The 19,499-nt window shown below is 33.4% G+C and overlaps 2 protein-coding genes across 2 annotated transcripts; both read right to left on the reverse strand.

Annotated features, from left to right (window-relative positions):
• Positions 1-1,313: 1,313 nt before the first annotated feature.
• Positions 1,314-5,896, reverse strand: LOC101978699 (olfactory receptor 8J3). Its single transcript, XM_078044881.1, has 2 exons — positions 4,989-5,896; positions 1,314-1,464 (listed from the first exon to the last, which is right to left on the reverse strand). Exons 1-2 carry the CDS (start codon positions 5,894-5,896, stop codon positions 1,314-1,316), a joined length of 1,059 nt encoding a protein of 352 aa, XP_077901007.1.
• A 7,367-nt stretch (positions 5,897-13,263) lies between these two features.
• On the reverse strand, positions 13,264-17,698 carry LOC101961075 (olfactory receptor 8K3). The gene is given in 2 exon segments (XM_078046004.1): positions 13,264-15,874; positions 15,876-17,698. Coding segments are annotated over 2 exon segments (987 nt in total). The 5' UTR covers positions 16,056-17,698; the 3' UTR covers positions 13,264-15,067.
• Positions 17,699-19,499: the final 1,801 nt, after the last annotated feature.

The following is a 19,499-nucleotide window of genomic DNA, read 5'->3' on the forward strand; positions in this document are numbered from 1 at the left end:
TTTTGATTTAAACATAGTCTTAAGCAAAACAACATAGAAACATCCCTTTCTTTGGATCCAAGCTTTCCCATGTTTTACACCAAGCTATAAACTTGCTCCTCACCTTTTTTACCCGATGCACATCCTCAGGAGCATCCCACCCATCTGACAACTTGAAGAAGTTCCCCTGTGTCCAGTCCCTGTTGGGGAAACAACTCCCACAACTTGAATGGCTGTTAATTCAGGTAACCGGATGAGGGGCAATGATGGTGTTACCGCTATTGACCCGTGACAAGTCCTTGCTTTCCGAGGCAAGGTCAGAGTAGAAATTAGAAGTTTATTAAAGGACAGCAGAAAAGACTTCTCCCGGAGGAAGAAGGGGACCCAAGAGGTGGAATCCGTGGAAGTGCGGTTGTCTCCCCTTTTTATAGTTTTGGTGATGGAATGTAGGTGGGAAGGCCCGAGGGGTGGGACACAGGTGGGCCAAAGAAGTAGTCTGAGCAGGAAGGACTTCATTAACACTTCTTTGTGATGGCTATCTTCAAATCTGCTGGGGGCTGTTCATTAACACTTCTTTGAGGTGGACTTTGGCCTAGGGCCTTTTCAGGACTACATTAACATTCCATGAGTCCTCCTGTGTTTTCCCTGAGTCATTCTCAGCATGGTCTCCATTTTAGATTTCACTCAATATTAGACCCGGATCTAACTACACTGACTACCTAACTTTAAATCTGGCTTCAATGGGATGAAGAAAAGATAAACAGAACCACAAAGAGAAAAAAAGCTGGCTCACAAACCCTGGCAGGCAATAGTGAACAAAAGCCAGCTCAGCATGTTTATTATAAAGGTTTCTCATTAAAATGACTTATTGTGGGAAAGTTTCTACAAAGCGCTTGGAGTAAAGGACAAATTTCTGTGCAGCCCAATTATAATTATCAGCCTGCACCCATAATTTTCTGGCATCTGAACTTAAGGTCAAGAACTTATAATTCCATGGAAGGCAGGGAACCTCATGTTGAGCAGGGCATCACCTTAGCAACTGGGCAGTCTTATTGGTACCATGGCACTGAAAGTTTCCAGAAGCACATCGTTTCTGTAGCCAAACAGCTCAAGGATCATGATTCAGTCACCACTCCTAACAGGCAACCTCTGTGAAATCAAAATTTTTAGATTTCTCTTATGAGTGATAGCATGCAGTGTTTAATTTTGGTGCTTTACTTCTTTCATTTAACATAATGTCCCAGGACTGACTATATTGCCACCAGTCATAGGATGCCAAGCTTTGTTATGGCTGAATAGAATTTACTCATTGTAACTGCATTTTCTCTATCACTTCAATTGCTGATGGGCATTTCAGTAGATTCCATATCCTGATTATTGTGATTGCTGCTCCAGTAAACAGGGGGGTACAGGAGTCTTTTCAATATGTGGGTTTCTCTTCTCCTGTGTATATAACAGGTAGTAGGATTTCTGGATTCCATGAGAGTTTCTTTTTAATTTTGTGAGGAATCTCCACACTGTCCTCCACAAAGGCTCAACTAATTTGCATTACCATCAACAGTATATGGGAATGGTCTTTTTCCACAGGCCCACTAGCAGTTAATAATTATGTTTGTCCTTTTGATAATAACCATTCTCACTAAGATGAGGTTATATCTCATTGTGATTTTTACTTTGATTTTTCTAATAATTAATGACATTGAACATCTTTCTATATATCTATTAGCCATTTGTATGTCTTCTGCTGAGAATTATCTAAGCAGATCTTTGGCCAACTTTTTTTTTTTCATTGGGTTATTCATGTTTCTGCTCTTTATTGGTTGAGTTTCTTATATTTCCAGAACATTAACCCTTGCAGAGAAATACCTTGAAAACATTTCTCCTATCCTATAGGTTGTTTTATTGCTCTGTTTATTGCTTCCTTTGTTCTACAGAGCTTTTTAGTTTGATGTAGTCCCATTTGTCAGATTTAGTTTTATTATCTGTGCATTTAGGTTCAGATCCAAAACACCTTTACCTATTACATTGCCCAGAAATACCTCTCTATGAATTATTTCAGGACTGGTATGGCTTACCTCATTGTAGACTACATGAGGGAAAGCATAAAGATTTCCAGGGAAAGAGCATCAGTTTTTCAAATCAAACTTAAAAGGCAAAAAAAAATCTTCACTGGAGACATTAAAATTCCTCAACTTTTTTGAACTGTAAGAAAAAAGGTCAATTAAAATCACATTTTGGGGGTTTTTAGTTGCCGAAGTCTGGCTGGGCACAAAATAACCCAGCTACCACAAAAGCCTTGTAGATACAAACAGCAACTCTTTATTCCCAAACTCTCACAAGCACTCTACACACATGTTCTGGGAAAAAATACACTCCCTCCACTGGGCTCTGTGTTCCAATACTCTCAGAACCCTGGGAGAACTCAATGGGAACTCTAAAGGAGGGGCGCCTGAGGCAGCAGGATGGGCCCTAATCCTGGAGCCACCCTGTTCCCAGCAGGATCTACCCTAATCCCTGAGCAGGGTCACTTTTCCTACTAGGCTATGGCTCTCAGCATTTAATATAGTGGAAAATACATTAAACCTAGAAAGTCTTGGACTTAAAGCAAAGTATTGAGATATATGTTCATAGTCCTTCAAAACAAATGGATTCCTTAAAACATAATGTGGTCCTCTAGTCAATATTTGGGTTTAAATTTGTAAAAGGGAATTCACTAACTTTCTGAATTTGTAGACACTCGATGGCTTGTGTTATAATTAAGTTCCTGAGGGACTTTGATGTTTGGCCCACCTGTGATTGATACACTTGTAATGTTTTCTTGTACAGGGCATTCCTATATTATGGTGCTGGGTCAGAGCTATTGATTGACTACAGATATAGTGTGAAGGACCTCTATGAATTCCTTTTCAAGTACTCCCTAACTTTCCTGAGTATGCAGACATTGCTTCACTTCATGACTATATCTTAAATCTCCTGTCCTCTCTAGACCCCTCAAAACAATGTTTACTGTTAGTACTCACACAGGATATGCGATGGAACCTCTTGGGCAGCAGGCATAACCTAAAAGATCAGGTGAATTAATGGTATCATCTCCCCTTGATCTATAGGAGATCAGAGGTGACCAACTACTTTTGTATCTTGCTTCATTAAATATTTGTGATTGGCAGGTATATCTGCTTGGGTTGATGGAATTGGATTCATCACAACTGAATGAGAGTATGAAAAATATGTGAGCATGAGCCTAAGATTTTGCATTCATGCAAAACCTTTGAATTAAATTATTTTTTGTTTATCTGTTATTTAAGCAAGGCTCCGTGTAATGATTTTGGGCAAAATAAATAAATAAATAAATAAACAAACAAACAAACAATATAGAAAGTGTAGATGGTATTTAACACTTGTGAGGTACAATACTGAACATTAGTTGATGAGATTACTACCAAATTTTAGGTTGTCTGGTTTCATAAAATATGGCAAATGAGACATTGTGTAGAGAATAATACTCCCATCAAAAAATTCCATGTCCTGATTCCCAGAACCTGTGAACATGTTACCTTGAATATTAAAAGAAATTTGATGATGTGATTGCACTAAAGATTGGGAAATTGGCAGGGTCTCATGGATCACCCTTTTGGCTCAAGCATAATCACAAGAGAAAGACCATGAGGATCAGAGGACACATGGCCATAGAAACAGCAATGTAATTGCTGGCTGGAAGTGGAGCACAGACCAAAGGGAAACCTCAAGAAGATGAAAAACCTTGTAAACAATCCCCTTGAGCTTTCTGAAGGAGCAGACTTCTGTCTCCCAAAAACACAAAAAATAAATAAAAGTGTTTACAGCTAAAAAGATCTAGCTAATTCTAATGGTGTCACTTGAGACTAGAAATAGCTATTAGTGTGTGAATATTTTTTTTTCATTTCTCTGCAACTTTAAGATTAGATTCAGATGATAATTCATTGATTAGAATCCCAGAGTTCCTAGATTTGGTTTATTTCTGATTTTCATAAAAATATCATGAATGCAATTTCTTTCCAGTTAATGCATTTACCTAATGTTTCTAGATCTTTCTCCTTCACTTATTATATATTGATAGCATTTTACATGTACAAAGATTTGCCACCTGTCAACTATTAATTTTTTTGTTGTTGTTTTTGGATCAGGAAGGCTCTTGGGAATATGTGACACTTGCAGAAATATATAACAATGTCTTTTATGAGGGATGACAGTTTTATTTCACTCCATATTACATTAAATGAAAATACTAAAATAAATAATATTAAATGTTATGGCTTCATAAAAAAGATAATTAATATAATAACTTTTACATGAGGTAGAAAAATTAGTCATACATTTTTTGGATGAATGACGGAGTTTTGTTTTTTTGTACACATTCCAAGTCAGAGGGGTAAAAGAAGAAAATGCTTATGCTGACTTATTTTAGTCTATTTTTTCACATGTTCTTTTCCATGTGTACTAAATACTTTTTGGTTAGTCGATATCTTTGTTAATAATGTAGTTTTTCTGTGATCTACATTTATTATTAAAAACAAGATAAAATGGTTCCTAAAAAATTGAGAACTTGATGAAGAAAATTCTGCAAATATAAAATATTATCTTTAGTAGTTTTGTAAAGGTTTCTCTTGTAAAGAGGGTAATCTCAGATTTGTCTCTTTTCCAAGAAATTATTGTCACCAACCTCTACCCCCTACAGTCAGCCTATCTCTGACTTATTTAGAAATTATAAGACCTTTTTAGTATTTCACATTTAATTTAAAATTCCCTTCATTTATAATTAATATTTATTACATGCATACTTTTTTTTTCCTGTTTGGGTTATTAAAGATGGGATGAGGACAATTTAAAATTTTTTTACTGAGATAAATGGAGTTTCTAATCATTTACTGCAAGTTGTTTAAAGAGCAGTGTTTTTTTGGAGGAAACAAGTAAGTTAGTCGTAATTCTAAATTTACATTGGTTTGAACTATTTGCATGGACCATGTAGGAATCCCTTCAAAACATCTTTTACATCTTTGTTCCTTAGACTATAAATTACAGGGTTTAACATTGGAATCACGAGCGTGTAGAAAACTGAAGCCATTTTGTCAGTGTTCAATGAGTGGTTGGTCCTTGGTTGCAAATACATGAAAAGGAGCGTCCCATAGAACACAGTGACAGCCACCATGTGGGAAGCACAGGTGGAAAAGGCTTTTTGTCGACCCTCAGAGGAACGTATTCTCAAAATGGCAAGGACAATGTTGAAGTAGGATATCAGAACTATGATCATGGAGAAAAACAGATTTGTCCCTGAAAAGATAAACACCACTGTTTCTGGAATGTAGGTGTCAGAGCAGGACAGTGCTAACAAAGGGACATTATCACAGTAAAAATGGTTGATTATGTTGGATGAGCAGTAAGACACAGAAAACACACAAGGTGTCACCACAATAGCTGTACAAAAGCCATAGAAGTAGGTGAGGGACACCAGCAGAAGGCAGATGCGCCGAGATACCACCACCATGTAGAGCAGGGGGTTGCAAATGGCCACATAGCGGTCGTAGGCCATCACTGCCAGCATGAAAATCTCTGCTACAATGAAAACCAGAAATCCTCCCAGTTGGGTGGCACATTCATAGTATGAAGTGGTTTTCTTACTTACTAAAAAGTTGACCAGCATTTTAGGGGCAATGACAGTAGAGTTGCCAAGATTGATGACAGCCAGATGTCGGAGGAAGAAGTACATAGGGGTCTGAAGCCGAGAATCAACACTGGTGAGGGTGATGATGCCCAGATTCCCTGTCACAGTGAGCCCGTAGATGACCAAGAAGAGCAGGAAGAGGGGAATCTGCAGCTCTGGGCAGTCTGAGACTCCCATCAGAATGAATTCAGTCACTTGGGTGAGATTTCCAGAAGCCATTTATTTTGTTGTGTTTGTCTTTAATGGGAAAAATGGAAAGATAAAAGTCACCTTCTCTGTTTCATGCTAGAATTTTAAGTGTATAATTTAATTCTTTATTTTGATTGGCAAACCTTTAAATGTTTCAATACTTAATTGCTTTTCATCCAGTCTTTTCCAAATCTCAGAAACACAAACCCACCAGACACAATTGAGTCTCTTAAATCTGTATAGATAAACAATTTATTTGCTCATTATTTACACATGCACACCCATACACATTATTTACACATACACATTATTTACACATACACACACACACACACACACAAATACATGAAAAGGAGTGTCCCACAGAACACAGTGGTGGCTTTGAAATTTCAATTCCCCTGCTTCAGTCTCTTGAGTCAGTGAGATTATTATAATGCAAATATTAGTGATATAAGCATCAAACTTGATGAATATACATGTATGTGTATATGTATATCCACACCTACATGTTTTTCCTGAGTGCCCTTTAAGATGTCACTGAACCAAAATGACCGCCAGTTACCTTTCTTTGGCTTGCACAGTTGTCTTAGTCAAGCTACGCTTGTCATCAATCGACCTGGAGAATTTCAACATTTCCTTTTCTCCTTATTAATTGCTGCAACATCATTTTTTTTTACATCATTATTTTACAACTGTCTGCAAAAGGCTTAAACCTCAATACTTTATTTACTTTTGTTTTAAAAACTCTTTTATTCTATTACTTTTACTTAGTTGTTGTAGATGGACACAATACCTTTATTTTATTTGCTTATTTTTATGTGGCCCTGAGGATCAAACCCAGTGCCCCTCATGTGAAAGGCCAGTTCTCTACCACTGAGCCACAATCCCAGCCATGCTTCTACTATAAATATATCAAGCACTTTTCAATATATAGAAGGGCTAGGTGTTCCACATAAATTGTTTAAAGTCTATCTTAAATTTTTAATTTTTTATAGTTTTATTTGCTAAAGTCTGATTCCTCTGATTTGCTTGTATAAAATAATGAAGGGAGAGGGCTGAGATTTATAAAGCAGATCATCTGTGGCCAGAATTATGCTAAGAATTTTGAAGTCAATACCTCATTTTTATGCAGGAGTGCTCAAGAACACGTGTACAATTGTTTTCATATCTGATGATAAAATTGAAACTCAATGATGTAAAATCACTTAACAAATATTTATACAATATTAGATGAAGATACTGTTTAAACTTTATGGTTTTATAACTTTTTTAGTATGTTTAGTGTGGTTTTGTTTATGTATTTGTTTAGCTAGCTGAGTTTTTTAAATTTTATTAATTTTTTTGTTGTAGTTGGACACAATATCTTTATTTTGTTTATTTATTTTTATGTGGTGCTGAGGATCAAACCCAGTGAGACAAGTGCTCTACCACTGAGTTACAACCCCAGTCCTAGTTAGCTGGGTTTTATACAATTACTAGTATAACTAATTACCAAGTAGTTGTGCTCTTATAATTTGCAAATTAAACATGACAAGGGATATCTATTGGCATGTATACAAAATCAATGGTAACTACAGTCATTATTATTAACATGCTTTAGATAATTTTAATGTGGTTCTTTGTTTTAACAATAGTAATGTATTATCTCTTACTGAGGGCTTTCACAATTAAAATAAGTAGAGCAAGTGAATTATAATTTTGTATATTTTTAAAAAATTGAGTGGATTTCAAAACAGCTAAAAGAGGAAAACATCTAGAAGATTTACAAACACAAAAAAATGTTAAATGTTAGGAAAAGAAAGGTGGGTTTGATCCCATGAAAATCAAAGAGAGGTCCTTAGAGGAAATGGACCAATGTCTGAGAGAGGAGAAGGGAGGAGGAATGTGCTGGGGAGTGATATTGGTTAAATAATACTGTTGTCTTGTATGTGTGTATGAATATGTAATAATGAATCCCATCAATATTCACACCCGTAATGCACCAAAACATGTGAAATTATTTTTAAAAATGTTTAGTGTTTGAGAAGACTGAAACAATAATTACCATTCAATCATTATTTATTGTATATGTGCTTATAATTTTGACATTGTACCCCATAAATATATGTAGACATTGTATGTCAGTTAAATTGAAAATGAAGATCAAGACTCAGAGTCATATCTAGCTACAAATTTAACATTAATGAAACATGCTGTCCTGCAAACATATTCTCTCTTAAATCTGCAGCGTGTTTGTTTTGATATAGACACTTCATTCAACACATGGTGAATCTGAGAAGCTGTAATTTGAATTGTACCAGTTCTCCCATATCTCCTACTGCTGTGTCTCAAAACTGCATGTTCTTGAAGAATACAGAGTGGGCTTAAGGCAGAAAGCACTGTGACAGCAGGACATGGACCAACCTACCTCCTGTCTCTCTACTCATAAGTGACTGTGCATTGTTTGCCCTCACATGGGATGCATTCTGTAAATGCATCCTTAACTTAGCAATCAAAAACATCATAAACACCTATTTCTGACTGTTCTATAAACCTATGCAGTTAGCTTTGTGAACAGACAGTGTCTGCACACATTTAATGTCCTTACCTATTGCTAACTCTTTCCTCTACTGAAATATGACTGATGGCAAATCCAGGGTTGCTTTTCAGTAGCAGTGAGTACACTCTACTGAAATAGTTCTTAGAATAGCACCAGATTTCTCCTGTTTTTTTTTTCCCCCTCACAGTCTTATTGACTTAGCATTTGTGCTTGAGCTAATTTAATTTTCTACATTTTTTCAAATTAGTCATTAGTAAAACTATTTTATAGGTCTAGTAATAGAATAAAATTGGTAGTAACTAAATGTTTAAAAATATATATAATAACTAATGTTAATCATTTTAATATCCCATTTCATTTCCAACTGTGACAAAATTTGAATAAGAAATTATACTATAAATTAATTATTAATTAACTTCTGAGATAATTTATAAATTATATTCCATTGCTTTTTACCATGGGATTAATTTTATTTATTAATTTTTTGCACTGAGGATACAACTCAGGGCCTCAGGCAGGCTATGTAAGTGCTCTACCACTGAGCCATATCCCAAGCCCATGGAATTTTTCATATACTTTTTAGACATGTATTATGTTTCAGATAAATGTTGAATGACCACATGTCTCCTAGTGCCTGCTTTGGACACAGAGACTGATTACTGAAACCCAGAAATATTTTCATCGTAGTTTCCTATCACGAACAATGCAGAAACCCCAAAGAGGGAAGTTTATTCGTTTGTTTGCATACTCAAGCAATTTCATCTACCAATAGAAAGGTTAGAGATAATTGTTTAAGTTCTATCACCACAGTTATCACTGAGCAATGTGTAGGAAGATAGTTGAGTCACCTGGAAAGGAAAATACACCACTTATATTTGATGGAACCTACCTGTGTGGAGAGATCTGCAGAAGCCCCCCCACCAAGGTTGCTTTGGAGCATGCTGAAGATTTTATATGTGTCTGGTGTCCCTGAAGACTTTAACCCTGAACTATGTTTGCTCCTGGGTCTCAAGTCTCTGAACATAAGAAACAAGTTTGTCAAATAAAGGCTTGATTCCAGAGGGAAAAAAAAAACCACACAAACAGAATGCTCATTAATAAGGCAGAAATGAAAGGTAAAGATCATGGCTTCCCTTTGGCAACTTAACTGAGTAACACAAGGCACAGTAATTACATCGGTTTTTGTCTCCTTTTCTTGAACTGTGCCCTGTACCCTGGGTTAGCTGGGAGGTCCTGTGGATGGTCCTGGGATGAAGGAAATTCAACAGTGAGAAAGCACAGGACTGTGGTACTAATGATCATCTGTGAATATAAGAATTAGAACTGAATATAATCCACCATTTTGATTTCAAGAGCAACTCCCCTGTGAAGATAAACCTTTAAAACCAGATACACACATAAATTCAAATGTTAATTATTTTAAATATATCCAATGCCACTTGTATTAATTTTTTAAAGATACCCTTCATATAACTGGACTTATTTCTAGTTTTTAATGAAATAATTATGATGGAAAAATATTTTCTCATTCAGATCAGAAATCTCCCCTCAAAGCATGATAAAAGCTGTAATTTAAATCCTTACAACAATTTCATGTTACTTATTGTATGAAATTTTTTATTCTATAAGCAAAATAAGTGAAAAAGGCATGTCAGTTCACCTTTTTATTATCATTCTCTAAAATAATACCCAGAAAAGATATGTTCAAAATATTTTTGTTGACTAACTGATGTAATACATAATGAAGGAGTAAAGACATGAATAAAATATCTATTCTAAAATTCTGCTCAAATATGTGTATTTTATTCCACATAGTATAATCAAATTGTAACTTTGTGTTGTCTTTAGTTTGATAAACAGTATTCATTTTCATGTCATTATCTAGACTATTTACTATGGTCTGTCTCCATCTTGGTATTTCTTGTAATAATATATATCTTATTTTATATATATATATTACATATTTTATATATAAATTTATGCTTATAATATTATGTATTTATAAGTATATATATATATTATATCATACATATAATTTATATGAACTACCATAGAGGCCAACAATCCCACTTCTGAGATAATCCAAAAGAATCAAACTCAGAATCTCAGAGAATCATTCACACTCATGTGTACTGCCTCACTGTTTATAACATCCAAGGTGTAGATAAAATATAAATTTCACAGATGCATGATTGGATGCAGAATATGTGGAATATTCAGAAATGGAATATTACTTAACCTTAAAAAATTAAGATATCTTGCAATATTTAACAATGTGGAGGAACCATGAGGACATGAGCTTAATGTAATAAGCTAGTCACAGAAGGACAAAATCACACCATTCAACTTTTATGAATATCTGAAATAGTCAATCTCACAGAATTAGCAACTAAAACTGTGCTTGTCTAGGGGCTGAGGAAAGGAGATACATATCAAAAAGTAGAAAGTTGTTTTGTTGGAGGAGTACTGGGGATTAAACTCAGAGGCACTTAGCCACTGAGCCACATCCCCAACCCCATTTTTGTATTTTCTTTAGAGACAGGGTCTCACTGAATTGCTTAGTGCCTCACTTTTGCTGAGGCTGGCTTGGAAACTCAGGATCCTCTTGCTTCAGTCTTTTAAGCTGCTGGGATTAAAGGCCTACGCTACCCTTCCCAGCTATATACAAAGTTTTACTTGCAGAAGATTAATAAGTTGTGCAGATCTAGTGTACAGCCTTTTGAATAAAATTATTAGTCTAGTGTACACTTCAAAGTTTAAGAGGATATATTGTGTGAAAATTTTGTCACTACAATAAAATAAAAATTTTAGAAAAGTAATGAAGTAAGTATGAATGTTTAAACTTTGATCCAAAGTGAAAGACTGTGTAAAATAAGCACAAGTTTAGTATGATTTCATTTTTATGAAATACTTGAAGGATATAAATCCACAACGATGGAACAAATCTTATAGTATCCAGGGTATGTAAGGGAGGAAAATAACAGGAAACATTAGTTAGTGGATATCTAGGAGTGATGATAATCTTGTAAAACTATAACGAAGTGTTGATTGAACAAACTATGGATATAATATTCGCTAATAAATTGTTTTCTTTAGGATAGTTAACAATATATTAAGTGAATATTATCTCAATAATTTTTGTAAAAATCAAGTTAGAAAAGTTCAGTAATTTCAGGTTACTGAACAATTTGTTATTTGCTTTTAAAATGATGTTCATGATTGAACTTAGTGCCTCACTTTTGCTGAGGTTGGCTTGGAAACTCAGAGTTGCAAACATGTCTAAAATAAATTTTATTGTTCTCTGTAATAAATTAGATTTTCAATTTATGATGACTTTTGGTTTGTGGAATTATTGAATTTCATGTAGAAACATTAGCTGCATTTTTAACTCAAAATTTTAAATGATTTAATAAACTTAAGAGGATTCTACTAACCTTAAATGCTCTAGGAAATGTTAATATTATAGCTAAATGTTTTCCTAAATTAAACATATTTGTTTTACACAATAAATTTTACATAGAAATAAAATTGAGTACATATTCACATTAGTGCTTGATTTACTTTAATCATTAAAATAAACTTTTATGAAATTGAAACTTACACACTATTTCCTCTTCCTTTTAATACTAGTCCTGATCCTTACAAGTTATTAGCATTACCAGAGGTAAGCTCCATCTACTATGTGTCATTCATGTGGAAGTTATCATTGACTAACTCTACATCTACATACTCATAAATACATAGTATGGCCAGACATAGCAGTGCACACCAATAAAAGAGTGGTGCGACTCTGAGAGTAAGGCAGGAGGATCACACATTCTAGGGCAGTCTCAGCAAAAATCTTAATGAAAATCTCAGGAACTTAGTGGGACTCCCTATCTCAAAATAAAAAATAGCAAGTAGAGTGCCCCTCTGTTCAATTCCCAGCAAAAAAAAAATTAAATTAAAAAAAACAAGTTAATTTTTAAGTTAATTTTATTTTAAATTTGTAATGTTTAATATTAAAACTTTATTTGTTAATTTAGATATGTAGTTTTGGACTTATTCATGTTATTATGTTTGGATATTCATTTTTCCTGATTTTGCTGAAACTAGAAACATATTAAGCATCTGAAAATTGTATTCCAAAATGTCTAACAATATTATACTCCAGTAGAAGAGTGGTAATGCTTCCTTAATCCATCTCCTCGTCATTCCTTGGTATTTCTATACTGTTTATAAATGTTTTTCATTTATATCTTGGTATCCATATAAATGAAAAATACAACACACTGCTTTTTATTACACTAAATTCAAGTACAGATTGCTCTTATAGAGACATTCTGAGTATCCCAAAATTTTTTTGTATATTTTTTATTCCAAAATATAGTGAGCTTACTGAATCAATGTCATACAAACTATTGAACATTGTTGACACAAACTTCCTTTGTAAGGGTTTTAACAGATTCCAATTCCTGGATTTTAAAACTATATTTTATGGAAAATATGTAAGTGTCTTATATACCTTATAAATCTATTTAACAACTTTCATAATGAATAAAATATTTTATCAAAATTTACACCTCAACACATTTTGTTCTGCTATTGATTTATCATTTGAAGGTTTATGAAAAGTCACACTAACATCTGAATATTTGACTCAGTAGTAGAGTGCTTGCCTAACATTTATGAGAACCTACCTGGGTTTCACCCTCAGTAGTCAAAAAAAAAAAAAAGTCACACAAAGTCATATACAGGTTTATAATAAAAGTGAAATATTGTTTTAAACTAATTTGCAGTGTTTATTTAACACAGATATTAGGGATATTTATCTTTCTCTTATAAATTTTTTATTCACTGAAATCATTTGGGAAACATGAAATAATTTAAAATGCAGTAAACATAAATTTGAGGAAACAGAAAATAATTTAAAAATACAATTGAAACATTTTCTTAATCTTTTGGCCAGCAAAAATTAACATTTTACTTTGTCTCTGTCCAACATATACTGTTTAGAAGATTACGTTTTCATATGAATCTATACATATAAAGATAGTCAAAAGTCATAAAATGTGATTATAACAAAATCAATCATATAATTCCTTAGTAATAATTAGTCCCATTTGACAGTATACATAAACTTTTATTGTTGTAATGAACAATTTTTGTTCATATCTGGTTAAAAGATAATTTTAGTACATGATGGGCTACCAAGGAAACAAATCAGTCCCAACACAACCTGAATAAAGTGCTATGAAAAGAAATCAATGAAAATAACAATAAGAGTGAAAGATTTTAGAGAGGTTTAGAATGAACTATGTCCTGAAAATGAGAAGTACTACTGTCAATACAGAGCATACTACACTCTCATTAGAAATAACGGGTCAGGGGACTAGCAAAAAATAGAAGTATTTTGGATTAGTCAGAGGGTAGTGAAGGGAGGAGAGGGGATATTGGGTAGAAACGATAGAACAAATTGGACATAATTACCCTATGTATATATATGACTACATGACCTGTGTCATTCTACATCATGTACTACCAGATGTAGTATACTCCATTTATGTATGATGTATCAAAATGCATTCTACTGTCATGTGTATCTAATTAGAACAGATTTTAATTTTTTTTAAAGAATGGTGCAAATTGTAGGATTATCTGTTTGATTCTTCCCAGGCAGAAAATCAGATCAACTCAAGGAATGAATCATAACTGACATGTAGATAAAATGTGAGGAACATCAACCTTAGCATAGAGCAACAGCTTCATCATTAGAGTAAGCACATAATGAAAGAAGAAATACAAATAAAGTGTAACTTTTCATCAAGAATTAATATTTTTTAGAGAAAGGAAAAAGAGTATGCATTATAAATTATATGCAATAATAAATCAATATCAACTCAATAAGGACAATAAAAGGGCAAAACTCTGGAAACTTATTTTTCAGAACTCAAGAAATCTCTCTTAAAGTGTATATTCTCTCACATATACAGGTGCACTGAAAATGACAAATTTAGACGCTGCACTGAAGTCATATGCTGTAAAAATTTTTATGGTGATTATAAATGACACAAATGTGAGCTGTTGATATCCAAATAGTAGCCTTAAAAAGGCTGTATTATTTTAGATGAAAGTAAAGAATCTAGTGAGAAGAGAGGAAGACCCTGAGATGCCCCTGTGATTTACAGACATTTGACCATATTCAGATGGCTGATTTCACCAAATAATCATGTTATACAGAGCCACCCAATTCTGCAATCAACCCTATTTTTAACATAATCCAGAGAAATGTATAAAGTAGGAAACACAGAGAATGTTCTTACCAACAAATAAATAAATGCTAAATACAAATGGAGACACTGCAAAATGTTTATTGTAATAGTTGAGAAAGTTACCCAAACCATGGACTCCCCATGCCTACTCTTCTTCCTCACTCCCATTCTGCATCTCTGTAAATTCTTTTCATCTTCAAACACTTAAGATCATACTATGGTACTATAACATTTGTTCAAGCCTCATATTCAAAGTTCAGCTTTTCTTCCCAAAGACTTAACCTTTTTAAATATTTTATTTCACTAAATTTTAGAGCATTCTGATGTTTAACTATTTCTAAGACAGTCAATCTTTTGAAATATGCTGAGCCCGTTTGGTCCCGCTACTGATTCTAGAGGAAACAAAACATGTTAACAATGCAAATCTAATTTGTATGGGTCACATGGTACATAAACTTTAATAAAAATATTATGTAATTTTTTCCATGTTCTCTGTAGGGCATACTTTACATCTTTATTTCTCAAACTGTAGATCAAGGGATTCAGCATAGGGATAACCAAAGTGTAAAATATGGAAGCCACTTTATCAGTGTCTAAGGAATGACTGGACTTGGGCTGCACATACATAAATATCAAAGTCCCATAGAACACTGTGACCACTGTCAGGTGGGATCCACAGGTGGAGAAAGCCTTGCGCCTACCCTCAGCAGACTTCATCCTGAGAATGGCTAGGAGGATGAGCAGGTAGGACACAAGGACAACAAGAAGAGAGGAAATCAAATTAAAAGCTGCTAAAATCTGATTCATCACTTGAATTTCATGTGTATTGGAACAGAGCAAAGATAACAAGGGGACGCTGTCACAGTAGAAATGACTGATGACATTGTAGCCACAGAAGGGTAAAGTAAAGATTTTTATGGTGATTAGAAGTGACACAAATGTGCAGTAGACATATGAGACTGCTACTAGAATCCAACATAACCTCTGTGACATGATGACAGTGTAGAGGAGAGGGTTACAGATGGCCACATAACGATCATAGGACATTGCAGACAGAATAAATAGCTCACAAGCAATGAACACAAGAAAGAAAGCTAGCTGTGTAGCACAAAAATAAAAAGAGATGGTATTTTGATCCACAACAAAATTTGCCAACATTTTGGGGCCCACAGCTGTAGAATAACCAAGATCTGTAATAGCCAGGTGCCTGAGAAAAAAAGTACATGGGTGTTTGCAGATTTTGGTCCACTTTGGTGAGGATGGTCATGCCCAAGTTGCCCAACACTGACACCAGGTAGATGATGAGGAACAGCCCAAATAATGGAGCCTGCAGCTCAGGGCGCGATGTGATGCCCATCAGAATGAACTCATGCACCACTGAGAGGTTTTGATTCTCCATTCATGTTTATCATAAAATCTGTTCTGGATAGAGATATTGATAGATTTCAAATATTATCACCTGGGAACTTTCAAATAATATCACATTATTAAGCAAGGTTGGTATAAATAAGATACATGGAAAATTTTTCACTTAAAATTTTTGAAATAAATTCCCTTAAAAAATATGTATAAATAGTGTTAGAGACAGAGGTGGATTTGTGGTGCTATTTAGGCTTTTTACTCACAGGTATTTCGTTTATGCTGGAGATACTTTGCACTAGTTGGGAGGTGATCTGCTATTTGCATCTAATCAGAGGCTAGTTTAGTTGCTAAATATTCTGAAATATTCAATATCCAGTCCCAAGTATCAACAGCTCGAAATGTAAAGTTTCCAGAGAGAAGCAGAGGGAGAGGAAGAGGGAGAGGGAGAGGGAGATGGAGAGGGAGAGAGAGAGGAAAAGCGAGACAGAGAGGGTGAAGGAGAGGGAGAGGGAGAAAAAGAGGGAGAGGGAGAGAGAGGAAAAGGGAGACAGAGAGGGTGAGGGAGAGGAAGAGGGAAAGAGACAGAGACAGAGAATAACTAGAGATGATAAATAGAAAGAGAGGCAGATAGATAGAACAGGCAAATAATACAAAAGTTTAAACACAATAGTAACTTTGAATAACAGATAAATCAAATTATTATATTTAAGTGCTTCATTTGTCATTCATGTAATTTTAATCAAATAGAAACATTCAGTAATCATGTTCAGTAACATGGTATAATGCATATACCAATTGTATAATAAGAATTTTTAATTATAAATATGCAAAGAACTCTCTAATTCAAATGCTGTTCTTTTAATCCTTATGCCTATAGGTATTAGAGCAGAATATAATTAAACACTTGGTAGATACTACACAGATGTATGACTAAGAAAAATATAGTGGATCACATTGCAAATATTTTTATGCCAAGAAATAAAGCAGAATACATGTATGTACTTACAGTCTCAGTTATACTTGAACTTAGTGTATACCAAAGTAGTTTTTGGTAAATAATTTATCTAAAACTATTCATTCACATATATAAACCCACGTGTCCTTTCAGAGGCTTGGGAAAGAATAAAGGAGGATTAATTTTTCAGTGGAAAATTTAAAATAAAGTACTTAGGATATGGCAATTATCAAATTTCATAATTGTGGAAAGATAACAATATTTCGTCTGAATAGCTTGGGAATTTAAAAAATGTAACAAATTGCTTCATTCTAGTTTACTATCTTTGCTGTACAGTTGAATTTTCATTTTTGACACTATAGTTTTGAGAAAAAATTAGTCAGATATCACTGTAAAATGAATAACATTTTATCATCAGATACATGTTAACAGCAGATACATACAGTATCCTGACAATCAAATAATGCTTTGCACACATACCTCAATGTGACATGGGAACTTCATTTCCTCATCAGGACATCTGGAATGGATCACATCTATACATTTATCTGCAAAATCACTGAATATTCAATGACTTTCCATGGTGTCATCAAAAGAATTTAGAGTTACTATATACAAAGACACCACTGGTTTTCAATTTTTGCAAATAAAGAGGTTATATTCCATTTTTTAATTTGTTTCTCCTATAAGTTTTGATCTCCATTAGATGTAAGGATAATTATATATATATAATTCATTTTTTGAGAAAACACACACTTGTGTTTCAGAACTGTTTATAACAGCATAGGTAAAATATTTAGAAATGAATATAAAGGAAAAAACAACAGGTCCTATTTCTGCAGCTGTTAAGTAGTTGTAGAAAGCATACAATCATGAATGACCACTTATATTACATGGAAAATCCATAGTAAAATATGACAATTTCTGTAGGTTCTGGTAAGACATAGTGCCACCTAAACCTTCTGTGATATTACCTGTAATCAAACCTCTCTCTTTATTTTTCAATGTGTTTCTGAACATGAGGTTTTGAAAGCAATTTATGCTTTTTAAATTTTTTTTTAATTTCTAAGAGTCCCTGAGGAGATTTCAAGTAATTTGCTGATTATATTTAAAACATTTGAGAGCTTAATGAAATGCCTGGAGGTTATCCACTAATTGTCAGAAACAATTTATAATTAACTATGGCTTCATTTATGTATTCATATAATTATTTACTTATACATTTATTTTATACTTAATCCCACTTATAGGTTTTATCAAATGTGTTGGTAATAAAACCTCAAAGCAATTTTAGATTCTCATTTTTATTTCAGCATCTTTATAAATAGCCAATATGTGCAAGCAACCTAATCATCCATTCTTTGAATAAATTGGATATGGTATATAGAAAAGAGGTTATATTATTCAACCTTAAGAATTACACCCTGTAACCCATGACAATTTAGATAAACCTGGAGAACATTATGTAAATAAAATAAGTCAGATGCAGAAACACTACATTATCCTGCTTACATTATATATCTAAAATATTCAACCTTATTGAATCAGAAAATTGAATGTTGGTTGCAAAGGACTGAGAGGGTTGGAAAAAATCAACAATTTCTAATAAGTAGATATTGAAGTTTCAATTATATAAAATAGAAGCATTCTAGAGAATTGATGTAAAACATCGTTATAATTGAAAGTACTGTATTGTATATTTAAAAATATTGAGAAGGTGTCACTCATGTTGAGCACAACAAAATATTTTTTACAAAAGTTATGAAGTGCCATTACATTCTACTAAAGATAAGAATCTTGATGATCATATACTAATTCAAACTAAATAGGCAACAAAGGTCTTCTTTACTATGAATCCTTTATATGAAATGTATAGCACAGATAGATGGAAAAATATTAATGGGGTAGAAGGAAGTGAGTCTAAGAGAAAATGCTTAGTGAGAATGTTGTAGTAATGGAAACCTTAGTGGACTAGATAAAGGTGGTGGTTGCATAGCACTGTTAATATAAGAATTGCCACTAAAGGGGATGTTTGAAAATAGCTAGTTTTCTGGCTTGTAAAATGTATCATGATCAGATATTTTGTTTAATTGCATGTAAATTTTCACTTTTGTTGTTTGTATCTTATTTAGTAAAGTGCCTCATTTTATATTTTGCCCATATAATTTGTAAGCATGGTTAATAATAAATTGTGTCTATTTTATGCAATAAAATAAATGTCTCTTCAATTTGCCATGTATTTTAATTTAATGAATTTTTGAATTTGGAGTACTGAAATATTTCGTATTTGCAAATTACATAACTTAAAAATATCTGCAATTGGGCTGAGATATAGCTCAATTGATAGAGTGCTTTTCTTGCATGCTGAAGGTCATGGGTCCAGTCCCTAGAACCACACACACACAAAAAATATATATATATATATATATATATATATATATATATATATATATAAAATAACTCATATAAATATAACTATATACATATAAATTATATATAATATATATGATTAACTATCAGGATCAT

The sequence above is a fragment of the Ictidomys tridecemlineatus genome, chromosome 4 (genome assembly GCF_052094955.1).
Source record: "Ictidomys tridecemlineatus isolate mIctTri1 chromosome 4, mIctTri1.hap1, whole genome shotgun sequence".
Classification (NCBI taxonomy): domain Eukaryota; kingdom Metazoa; phylum Chordata; class Mammalia; order Rodentia; family Sciuridae; genus Ictidomys; species Ictidomys tridecemlineatus.

Bases quoted from the DNA above. Each gene is read 5' to 3' on its own strand.
- LOC101978699 (XM_078044881.1), bottom strand. From the start codon at position 5,896: ATGGCTTCTGGAAATCTCACCCAAGTGACTGAATTCATTCTGATGGGA. The intron at 1,465-4,988 runs ATTCCTACATGG...TTAAAAAGAAAC, and splicing joins GTAAAAGATGTTTTGAAGGG to TCTCATGGAATCCAGAAATC.